The sequence below is a fragment of the Enhydra lutris genome, unplaced genomic scaffold (assembly GCF_002288905.1).
Source record: "Enhydra lutris kenyoni isolate GAN:26980312 unplaced genomic scaffold, ASM228890v2 scaffoldscaffold33, whole genome shotgun sequence".
Classification (NCBI taxonomy): domain Eukaryota; kingdom Metazoa; phylum Chordata; class Mammalia; order Carnivora; family Mustelidae; genus Enhydra; species Enhydra lutris.
The window spans coordinates 22,694,657-22,707,025 of NW_019154117.1; the positions used below are offsets into that span (position 1 = coordinate 22,694,657).

At 39.4% G+C, this 12,369-nt stretch overlaps 1 protein-coding gene across 7 annotated transcripts; it reads right to left on the minus strand.

Annotated features, from left to right (window-relative positions):
* On the minus strand, positions 1-12,327 carry LOC111153533 (heterogeneous nuclear ribonucleoprotein K). 7 transcript variants are annotated; one of them, XM_022512587.1, is made up of 17 exons: positions 12,167-12,327; positions 10,091-10,165; positions 9,891-9,975; positions 9,386-9,483; positions 8,651-8,707; positions 7,155-7,198; positions 6,204-6,276; positions 5,533-5,604; positions 4,919-5,032; positions 4,472-4,600; positions 3,554-3,861; positions 3,370-3,424; positions 3,002-3,085; positions 2,719-2,734; positions 2,559-2,641; positions 1,992-2,161; positions 1-1,211 (listed from the first exon to the last, which is right to left on the minus strand). In XM_022512587.1, exons 3-17 carry the CDS (start codon positions 9,946-9,948, stop codon positions 1,181-1,183), a joined length of 1,392 nt encoding a protein of 463 aa, XP_022368295.1. In that variant the 5' UTR covers positions 9,949-9,975; positions 10,091-10,165; positions 12,167-12,327; the 3' UTR covers positions 1-1,180. The 7 variants fall into 7 exon arrangements, with proteins under 7 accessions (XP_022368295.1, XP_022368293.1, XP_022368294.1 ...); XM_022512585.1 differs by having other exon boundaries at positions 1-1,271; XM_022512586.1 differs by lacking the exon at positions 12,167-12,327 and adding an exon at positions 11,796-11,891.
* Between the last annotated feature and the right edge of the window lie 42 nt (positions 12,328-12,369).

Consider the following 12,369-nt stretch of genomic DNA (forward strand, 5'->3'; position numbering starts at 1 on the left):
TCTAGCATTATGGGAGTTTTATTTATTTGGAAGTGAACTTTGAACTATCAATACAAATGCCAAAATACTACACAAAACATCCACAGGAACTTTTTTCATCGTTTTTTGAATTGTTCACAAACATTTCCTACATAATCCAACATACAACAGAGAAATGGTACATCTTTTTCCTTCAATTTGCATACAATGGAAAAAAAAACAAGAATATATATATATATATTACAAAGTTTAACTAATAGACACTAGCAGGCTGACAGTTTGTCTATAGGTGAGAAATCATCTAATAAAAAATAAGAATTTTTTAACATCAGTCACTTCCATAACCAAGTATTATTGATTAATAAAACTTGCTGCCATTAGGCTTCTGGCATATACTTATACCATTACTCAATTTGTAGTATTGCTCCCCACCTTGGTTCTCCTTTACAATTACTAACATAGAAAACTGCTGCAGAGTAGGGGCAAGCATTTGCAAACAAAAAAAAAAATCCCCAGCTTATCATAAGCATAAACGTGTATGACGGAATTTCTTCCCAAGCAATGGACTTTCAAATCAAGAAATCACCAGAATGGAATTAGCCAAGATATTATGCCTATTTCCAAGAAGAGATACATTTATTTATATCCAACAGAGGAGCTGAAAATCAAACTTAGTGTTTAGTTTGGGGTGGGTTGAGGATCCAGCCATTTGAAAAATGACTGTCTTAAAAAAAAAAAATGACCACCAAAAATTGGTTCACTAAATTTATTTTAAAAATCATAAAACGTTTCTTACAAAAGAGCATTACATTCTGCACACTGCTCTGAATAGATGCCAGGGACAAATGGACTATTGTTACTTTTCCTCCCTGTCCCACCCCCCCCAAAATGTTACAGTGACCACAAAGCAAAGTGTTCACAATAATTACATGGGGGGAATTTTTTCTTTTAAACCACCAACAATGAACAAAAATTAAAATTCACTCACTCTGCTGCTGTTTCAAAATTTCAATGTTAGTTTTTGCACGCCCTTCCCCCCCCCACCCTGTTTTTAAGGAACTAAAACATTACATCTGGTGAACAGCAAAGATTTCACTACACCTCAAATGCAGAACACCTATGAAGCAGAGGAATGTTGGCTTTTTAAACAGAAGCAGATAAAAAAAAAAAGATGCAGGACTCCTTCAGTTCTTCACTAGTCTTAGAAAAACTTTCCAGAATACTGCTTCACACTATAAAAAAGAAAAAATATCTTGCATTAGAATCCTTCAACATCTGCATACTGCTTCACACTATAAAAGAAAAGAAAAAAAAGTACGAATTAGAATTTTTGTTCGTAACATCTTAATCAACATTAAGACAATTTCAATGCTAAATTCAAATGATAAACATGTCCATTACAATTAGAAATAAGAATTAAAACATTAGCAATTAAAAAATTAGAGCAATGTAAAATTCCAGAAAAATGATTAATAGTAAATCAGACATTAGTAGAGCAGAATTAGGAAAATGAAATTAAAAGTTGTTAATACTTGGTAGAAAAGACAAAGAAATGCCAGTAAGGTGTGAAATGCTGCATTTTACAGCACCAATCATTTGTCCTGTAGAGGCATGGCCTGTGCCATATGGCAGACTGTGATTTGTTGTCGATTTAGTTATCTAAAAACAACAAAATCACTAGTCTTCCACACAGAACTAGACCAACATCCACTGAATCTTCTATATTTTCTACAGGCTCTGTATAATTTATAACAAGTGGTTTTGGCAGCAGTTTTCACCAGAGAAATGAGAAGTTTGCTTGGTTAAGGCTTCTTCCAGCAAGATTAGTATTGAATGTCTTCATTTTTAGTAAGAAAGCAGAAGAAAATTAAAGCAAAGCTATTAGGATGTTTAGAAGTTAGGTCCCCAAAAGGTTGAGACACCATGGCTTCTAAAAGAAAAATCAACTGAGAAGAAAAGCTTTTTAAAGTTTTAGTATAGGTATGCTAACATAAAGCTAAACTCAAACTGACCTGTTCTGCAGCAAATACTGTGCATTCTGTATCTGGTCCTGTGTTCCTGTAATGGTAATGATCCGATCTTCAGACCCTTCTAGAGGTTCGTCAATTTTGATCGAAGCTCCTGACTCATGACGGATTTGTTTAATCCGCTGACCACCTTTGCCAATAATAGATCCAGCCAACTGAAAGGATTTTTAGAAACAAGTGTTTATGATATACTTTAAAAATAACTGTTATTAACCGTATTACTGGTATTTTCAGTGAATATCAAGTATTAACAATACACAGTCCATTCTAGGATTAAAGACCTCCAACCAATCAAGGTTTGAATTAAAATGTATTTATGCTGCACATCAACATTTCCTTTAATAAGCAAATCAGGGGCTCAGAACCCTCTGCTTTAAAAACAGTACAAGAGTCAAACCAGAGAAAGACACCTCACTGAAGTCTGAAACACAATTTTAATCCTAACATAAATTTTTAAGACCTTTTAGTTAAGTGTCAGGGAATTTTAAGAAAATGATTCATTAAACGTTCCTTGTAACATTACAAGAACGTAAAAATTTAAAGAATACTTACATCTTTGGGAATAGTTACTTGTGTTGTAATAATAGGTCCACCAAGATCACCATATGAGCCACGACCCCCTGCATAGGAATAATCTGATTTAAATAATGAGCATTAAGTTCATTTAGAAAGCATGAAATAATGTTTTGATTTTACAAAGGAAAAAACTTACCATATCCGGAGCCACCCTAAAAACGGAAAGAAAAAATAAAAAATTACTTTGCCTTCAAAACTATTCTCTAGGTATTTTAATATTCCTAAAGTCTTAGTTTAGGAAACTAAAGTCCTCCCACATTCTCCCTAGTACGTTTTGGAAGACAATCCTTAGGGGAAGAAAACCCTTCAGGTACATAGCACAGAATCAAGAACATTACATGAAGGGAAGTCAACACTTACTGGCAAGTAGGGAAGCATTTGTTACTGATATGAATACAAAAACACCCATGATACTCAACCTGTGGTTCATAAGCCATCTGCCATTCTGATGGGCTCCATGTATCTATTGCAGAGTCCCAAGTCTCGTCGGCACTGAAACCAACCTGTGTCAAAGACAGAACTGTTAACGTAACCCATTTTTCTATGCCTGATTTCTATTTTCCATCACTAAAATATTGGCAGAAATCACGTATTCTCCAGAAACAAAAAAGGCTAAATGAAGTCTTAATATTCCAGCTAACAAATGAAATGATTTAACTAGTTGTCTACAAAATTCATTTGTAAAGCAAACTTTCCAATTAATAATCATCTTCAACAAAATGTCAACTATGTGACATTAGACTCCTAGAAGCTTTCATGTATACACTGATAAATGAAGAGTTCTTACCATGCCATCGTAGCGGTCTCCAGGTCTTCCTCTTCTGTCATAGGCCATTAGATCTCTGCAAGCATAGTACTTGTTATAATCTCAGTTTGCATACATGTCACATACACCAAATAAAAACCTACCCTATCTACCCATAAAGTGAAGCCTCTTACAGATCAGCAATGTGTCAATGGAAGAAACTTACCCTCCTCTAGGTGGTGGTGGTGGAGGAAGAGGAAGATTCCGAGCTCTGCTACCACCCCGGCCACCTCGTCCAGGAGGAGGAGGTGGAGGTCCCCGACGAGGGCTCATATCATCATAATCTCTTCTAGATGGTGGCATAGGACGCCCACCCCGGCCAGGAGGCATTCTGTCAAAACCACCTCTTCCCCGCATGGGAAATCCCACAGGGCGCCCACGGCGGTCATCAAACATCATTGTAAAACCACCATAATCGTAGGTTTCATCGTAAAAATTGGGATCATAAGGCTGTGCACGTCCTTTGATGGGAGACTAAAACAAAAATATAACAACGTTACAGACGGAAAGAAAAGAGCCTTGTTTCATACCAAATGATAACAAGCCCAACATTTCAAGTCCTTTATTTCTCCTGGGAGGTACTTATGTCAGGAAATGGAATGCAGGCAAGGGTTAATAGTAGGAAAAAAAGAATTTTTAAAAATGCATTATTTTTGCTGAGTCCTATACAAAGTTTTAGCAGCCTGCTTTTACTGATCCATCTCAAGAGACTAGAAACCCCGTTCACACATTTCACAATGCGGTCTATAAAGAACTTGCCCCCATCTCAAGGACTGGGGCAATCACTATCTTATGTAAGCATGTAACTCATACTGAAGCATACCAGTTGGGAAGCTGTGCAATGAGGTACTATAGAAAAACTACAAAACTACACAAAACTTCATTTGAAGGATCAAAGGCTATTAAAAATCCTCACCAATGATCAAATGACCACTCTCCCCAAAAATTTTTAAATTACAGTGATAACTAAACAACTAAGGACAAATAAAAACCACTTGTCTCAACATTGTGAAACTAAGTTAGAATAAAACATTTGTTTGTTTCATGGAATTATTTAATAGTAAGTATAATATTCCAAAGGTACCTCTGATATAAGATCAAGGATGATCTTGATGCACTCTACAACCCTATCAGGTTTTCCTCCAATAAGCACAACTCTGTCAGTGGAATGAGGACAGCATTCCTGGAAAAGCTTGATTGTTGTCTGTGTGTTCTGTGGTAAGTTACGAAAAAGGGAAGCATTAATCAGAAGGGAAAAAACAAAGTTTCCGGGGTTCACATTCAGAAACCTGCCCCCACCCCCAACATAAAAACCCTATTAGGAACTCCAGGACTTTGCCATGGTATTGGCAAAAAGGACGAACTTGTCCTAACATGCCCAGGCCTTTCTGTTATATTTTAAAAGTGAACTAGATGTAAGTGATAAAGATTTTAGGGAAAGAACTAAAAAAGGGGGAATGAGAACCCCAATGACCCAGCTCTATAGGAAACACTACTGTCTAGTAATACAGCAAAAAACAACTGCCTTTACCTCTCGAAGTTCTTTGATTTTAGCACCTTTGACCCCAATAATTCCTCCTGCCAGACTCTGATGAATCAGCAGTCTCAACTCGCAGTCAAAGTCACTTCCTTTATAGTGCTGGTACTGCAGAGGGAGAATTATAAAATTTTAGTTCCGTATCAAGGAATCCCCAATAATACACTTATCTGCTATAAGCATGACAATATACTGTTGCAGTGAGCAACCTGAATTTATATTTCAATAACTTTACCAGTTATGTGCTTATTATCCTCAATAGCCAGGCCCAAAAAGGACATTCTGCACCACCTTAAAAAACTATTTTATTTTCAGGTCCTGCAACACCATACCCACACTGCAGCCATTTAGCATGTCGCTGTTACCACAAAATTATTAATAACATTCAAATAACACCATAATAAAAATGACTGCAAAGCACTTTGCAAATGTAGTTAATTCCCACTGCAGCATGGAGCAGGGTCAACAGTGAGTTGTAAGACCATTCACTTATCATGTTTTTAAGCCTTTTTCTATAGAGACGGGAAAAGTACACTATGTTAAAAATAAAATTGATCCTATGGGCCAGGCTCCATACTTCAGTGGGGTTCAATGGCACTATGACATACATTTAAGCATTCCACAGCATCAGATTCGAGCGGGAGCTGGCTGGTTGCAGTGGGTGATGGCAACTGCAGGCCCTGAAAGTAGAAAAATAAGAGTAATAGGTTAAGTGTCTAGTGTGATCAGGCTATTGTCGCATATATTGGTAAAGCTACTACAACATATTTCATTATCTATACCATAAAATGAAAAACTACTTATCTACTCTTAAGAATCAACATGTAACCTTTTCCTATATACCCAGTAAATACAGGATTACATAGAATTAAAACAATCCTTGAACTAGATCATAGTCTTCTCCAACACAGCCCCACAACCAATATTCTAATAATAATAATGAAAAAACAAAACAAAACAAAAAAAAAAACCCCAAAAAACAAAAAAAAACAAACCCTCCCCTGTAACCACAGCCCGTAAAATACCTGCTAAACCCATGTGCATGACCACAGATAGTTCATATTTACTCTGGAGTGGCCAGACTACATTAAAAAAAATTTCTTTAAAGATTATGTTTTAAAACAATGTGGAATTATAACCATGCACATTATGTAGTGCAAGATGTTGCTGCTACAAACTGTTACTGTCTCTCCACCACCCCCATATTAAGCCCCAATAAAACACTTCCAACAATCCCCCCTCAATTGCCAAATACGTTAAGAACAAAAAGAGAGCCTACCTCTTCCAAGGTAGGGATGATTTTCTTCAGAATTTCTCCAATTGTTTCAATATCAGCACTGATACTCAATATGCTGTCAAACATCACAAATACCAGATAGTACAAAAAAGGTGGAAAAGAAAAATGAGTTTTATGTTCATCATCATTAGTCATACAAACTTTTACAGAGAAGTAACATACAATTATTTAATCTCCCCATTTAAAGTAGCCTATTTATAGATTTTTCACATGCATTTTGTTTTACGCCCAATACAGACATGATAACAGTATTAGGAGACTTGCAGAGAGACAGAGAGAATGGGCTCTTGGAAGGGCTCAGATTAAGTGGGCAATAAATTGACCAGAACTGAAGCAGAGTTGAATATTTATGTTCCCCGCCACCACTAAGTTAATTAAGGATACCCTCGCTGTTACATTGGTAAAACTGGCACACCTTCTCTTAGGCAAAAGTGGGGGAATATGCAAGTGGTGAACATTATATCTGGAGTAAGGTTATGGATACCAGTTAGAAATTAGATCACTAATGGGCTCTGCAAGAAAACAAATACAAATGCGAGACAAAACAAAGACAACACAAATGAGAAGTGAAAGAAAGTGAACCAGAGTTAGCATTTCATCAGAAAAAATTATGAACAGGCAATGTTGGGAAGCAAGGTGGGCCACAAAGACAGAGCGAGAGACTATTTTGGTAACAATCTGATTTACAATGCAGCAAATATGCAACACTTGAAGCTGTGCTCCTTCCATCGAAATAAAATTAGTGGATCGTTTGGGTGGGCAACTCACGGTAAAAGTTCAGTGACAAAAAGACTTAATGGGGAAAATAAGACAGAAACTTGAAAAACAATACACCGTCTAAAGGGGATACTATTTAATTATATAAAAGGCAGGTAATAAAATACATTTCTCTCTTTCTAATCAGGCAGTGAGGCATAAACTGTTGGGACATACCGCTCGGGGCCACTGCTGTCTGGGACTGAAACACTGGCATTGTACTGCATTGGTCATTGGCGTTCGTGGATGTTGGCATTGGGCATGGGCATTCAATCAGAAGTTGTCAAGTATGGTACCCGTTTGGCAACGAGCACATTTTTGGGCATAGCCAACCAGGGTTTTCACATGGGCGTTCAGGGGCGGATGGGCCAACGTCATGGTGGGCAACGCAGGGGTAAGTCGATCCAGTACATGGGCAACGGAGATATATGGCCAAAAAAACAAGGAGAGGGAAAAGGGGGAAAAGCAATAAATTTTAATTTAATACAAACTATACTCATACTCTCAATTAATGAAACAAGCTTAAGTTGTTCTGAAGACTAACACAATAATGGACTTCTCTATATCTGACTGTGGCTTAACATTTAAGGACCTTAAATGATGGTACTAGCTTTTTTTTTTTTTTTTTTTTTTAAAAACAAACGATGTTTCAGTAGCAGGCTGGCTCATGAGGGTAGACACAAAACCTGTCATGACTCAGTTTACTGAAATTCTTGAGGAAATGGGGAAATTAATAACCCAGATACTTATATAGAACATCTGGATTAAGAGGAGAGAGGTTTATAAAAGACAAAACAAAAATTCCCACACCACCAAAAGCCCTAACTCTTAAAAAAGACCAGTTTGGTTTCTTGGAGGTTTAAAACGCATTCCTAGATCCTAGCAAGGCAAGTAAAATTTTAAACAAAATTTCAAGTTCAGTTTACAAGAGGAACATACAAAGATCTGCGACCAAGAGAGAAATGAAATACTATCAAATAAGTATTCAACACAAAGTTATTATTTGCCTCAACTTCAGCAAGGAAACATTAAAAGAGTGTACACTATGAGAAAAAAATTTAGGAATTTTGGTGTAGCCAAGTCCTAGAAATATGCTTACTTCTGGTGATACCAACATTTAGTGTGTCTAATCACAAGAGTCAACCCACTATAAAATATGAAGACTCAAACGAATCATTGGCATTGACAAATGGTTTCCCATGTCTACTCTATTCTTTACCCATATTTAAATCATGCAACCTCAACATTAATCTGTGCTCCATGTGCAAGCTGTTAAACAGATGGACGGATTAAAAAAAGGAAATAAAAATTTGAGTTTAATCAGCCACCTGCAATGTTTTTGATATACTGTAATTGACTCACACACAGTAAATGGTGCTATTAAGGGTTTTTACACTGTTATTTTCTAATTAAAATGTTATCTTGAAGTGAATAATTTGGTGGAAAGTTATCAGAAAGTGAAGAGGTTTAATACAGACCCTTCCCTCCCCAAACTCAATCTGGGCTTTGTTAAATCAGGAATGGCAAACCTTGAAACCATCTATGTAATCGATTATTACAAATGGCTTGTATCTAGGCTATTAAATGATTTCTATGACACAAAATCTTTAAAATTTCTACACACACATAAACTGAAGCTGCTCGTGTAGTAGTTTAAACTCTTTAATACTTACGTCTGTACGGAGAGCCTTAATATTCTTGCCTCCTTTTCCAATCACTGCCCCAGCATTCTGGAGGAGAGAAAAAGATAATAAGCTTACCTTCCCCTTTCCCTATGTTAAATGTCTTCCTATGCTCTTAAACCGTAGCAAAAAAACCCCAAACTAAAAGCGAAAACCCCTAACCTCTCTTTTTTGGGCCATAAAGCTAAAAACCAGAGATGATAAACTCAAAAAATCATCAGGTCAAAAAAAATATAGAAAAATAAAAATCAGGGAATTTGTGCTTTGGGGATTAAACATTTAAGATAGCTTTGGGATATTCAGCATGGGAAGAAGTACATGGAACATGAAAGTTAAGCACTGATTAAATTTACAGTTTCCTTCTGAGAATTTAAAACATATCAGGTATCTTTACAAGGTGAGATGTGATGGCAACAATCAAGTACGCAGCTAACTAGATGTTTTCCCCACAATGCAATCAAGGTATAAACTTTTATTCATCAATGCTTTAAAAGCATTACCTACACCCTCTCTGCTACTTTGACCTGCAGTGACTCACTGTATTAAGTACTTTCATTTGATCAAAATAACATGGCCTATAAATCTGCTTTGAAAGAGCCACACAAACCTTTTATACCCTTCAATCTGTAAGACTTAGAATGCTTCCCAGAGGGCCAAATCAGAACTCACTTTAATTTCTACTTTAGTTAAGAACCCCTTTTAAATTTTCACGAATAAAATTTATACCTTGCTCTGAAGCAAAATGCGTAATTCAACCATCTCATCAGTGTTTCTAGATCTTTTAAAAGCTTGTTCCTCTTCCATATCTTCTGCAGGGCGTTTACCTAGAAATTAACAGTTCAGATTTCAGAGCAAGCACCGGTTATCAACAAAAAAAATTCCTTTAATTCAATTACATTTTAGTTTCAACCCATAGGTCAGAGAAAGTAACTGTTCTGTTTGGAGATTTGTTGCTAAGTCAATTAGAGCATGTTCTCTTCCAATAATACTTTCTAAACACAAAACAACGCGACAAGATGCTTGCAAGAATTAAACTTATAAAATGCAAAGAAACAATATTTTTATTGTCAAGATATCTTAAGTTTAGAGTCACCAATGCAAATTAGTTACCTCTAGTTCATAAATGAAAGGAAAGAGAAAGCTGACAGGTATATCAGACTAAACAGTTCCAAATAACGAAAGCAACAAAACGGAAAATCCAGAAATTGTTAAAATTAAAATGTCTTCTCACCAAATTCACCATTGGTTTCAGTGTTGGGGAAGGTTTCCTCTGGCTGTTCAGTTTCCATTTTCTTATATTAAATGGACACACCAATCTGTTGAAAGATAAAGAGACTAGTACATTTGGTTTACTGGAAAGTAAGCTTTGTGTCTGCTTTAAAAAAAAAAAAAAAAAAAGTCAAGGAAAATGACTCTGCTTCTAGAACGTACCAGGTATTATATATCCTTGCAGAGCAGAATTGAAGTTCTGGGCGGGACCAACTGACACCCTAGTGCTGCAGTAGCCTATAAAAACCAACATAAATTGAGTTTTGCTTTTTGGTTGCTTATTACTGAATACTAATTTAACAGTGATGTAAATACAAACTAAACAGCTTTAAAACTGGGTCTTACACTCTCAAACGACTGCCTTAGGAAAAACCAAAAACGAAAAGACCTTATCTGATTTTTTGCAAAAAGAAAACCATGCAGTTTTTAGCCACTGGACGGAGTGCCCACCATGATAACTAATTGTTTTCTACAATACAATAAAGACCAAAGGTCTCTAAAACATACATAAGCCCCAAAGCCTTCAATTTTGTCCTTAAAGGTACACATTTATAGATGTATAAAATTATACTGATTTTTAAATTGCGTGTGGGTTTCCTCCCGTTGGTGACTTGAAATGCCATTCTCTAAAATCTCTAAAAAGTTTACAAACATGAAGGCAAATTCAAGCTATATACAACAATAAGGTCAATGTACTTAAGAATAAAAATTAAAACCTCATACAGGAGCAGACCCCAACTGCCAATCATACCCGATTATTCCAAGAGAGCTAATGAAGCCCTAGAATGCTAATACTGCCACCACAGGAACATTTTAAGTTAGAAGTCTATAACCTAGCAATTATACCTTTAACGCCAGAGTAATGGAACTGCAAACAGCCTTTCACCAGCCCTCACAGGTCTAGCAGAAAGAGCCGACAAGTGGCCTCTGGTAGGCAGAAGACGGATAGCGATACAGCCCAGAGCTACCTTTATGGCCCCCGTTCTTCCGTAACGTTTGTCGATAAACCTTTTAACGACTAACTGAAACGCTACCTCACCGCCCATCATTCAGCTAAACGTAGAGGTATCACAGATTCAGGTAAATAACTTGAAGACAGTGGGCTCGACTTATAAGGAAAACGTTGCCGCGGTTCCCCGTTCAGGTCCTTTAGTCACCATTCCTCAAATCGCTAAATATGGGAGAGCAGCAGAACGCACACATGCCCCCCCACTACCCCCCTCAACGGTACCAGGGATCAGCAACAGCCGATTAACAGGAGTGGAAAAGCCGAAGGAGAGAGCAGAAGCGCCGCGCCGCTCCTCACCCGGACCCGACAGGAAATGGCGGCCCGCGTAATGGCGACTACGTGCTACTAGGCGGAGCCGAGCGCGGACCCCCCCTCCCCCACCCACCACGCGGTCCCGAGATCTCATCCCCCGCACCCTCCCCCCACCGCGGGAGAGACAAAGCAACGGAGGCAGCCTCGACCATTCCATCTGTCCCGCTCCAGCTCCGCTCCCGGGCCGGGAGGCCCCAAGTGCAGCGGGACCCAAACAAAGAGAACGGCGGCGTTCTCCGCTGCCCTCGGGTCCCGCCCGCCGGCCGCTTCTCATTCGTACACCAGGTGTCTAGTTCTGAAGACTACAGAACTACTGATCATCCTACAGGGACACACCTCGCAATTACCCGAAGCCTCTAGCACTACAACGCGGACTGCGGATATACGCTCAGGGAAATGGCGGAGGTGGGGGGAGGGGAAACCGGGCAACGTTCCCTCTCTGAGAATCGGCCAACCACCAAGCAGCCCCCAAACGCCTCCCTCAAGCGGCAAACTTCGTCTCTGACCCTCGCCCCCACGCGCCGTTCATCCAGCCCCGCTCCTCACCGCGCGAGGCCGCCGTCCCTGTGCCGCCGCGCCGCCTCAGCCGGTCACAGCTAGACAGAGAACGAGCGCAGGCCCCCGCCGCCTGCCCCCGCCGCCTGCCCCCGCCTCCTCGCACTCTCCTACCCCGCCGCCGAGCCCAATTGGTTGCCCGGGGTTTAGCGGTGGCGCGAGGGCAAAGCGATTGGCCCAAGGCCGCGTCAATCAAAGCGCCGAAGGAGGCGACGCCACGCCTCGCGCCGGCGCCTCCCTTCAGCTTGTGAGGCCGCTAAGGGCCCGAGAAAAGCCGGGCTTGATAGAAGTCAACGCAGCCCTTAGGGAGGCCAAACCCATGCCTGAATCTATAATATCCTAGCGCCGAAAACCCCAATTACCTATAGGCCGCAAGAAAGCGGGACGTAGGTAAGACGTCGAGGTTGCAGCAGCAGAGAAACAGAGGATAATGGCGTCTGCAGCTCTTTCGCCTGGAGAGCCCTCCTCCTTTCTCGTTCGCGCACTCACTAGCGGCGGAGGGGAGGGAGGGAAAAAACCTCTCGCGAGAACTGAAGGCTACCCCGTTCACGCGCACGGGGAGGGG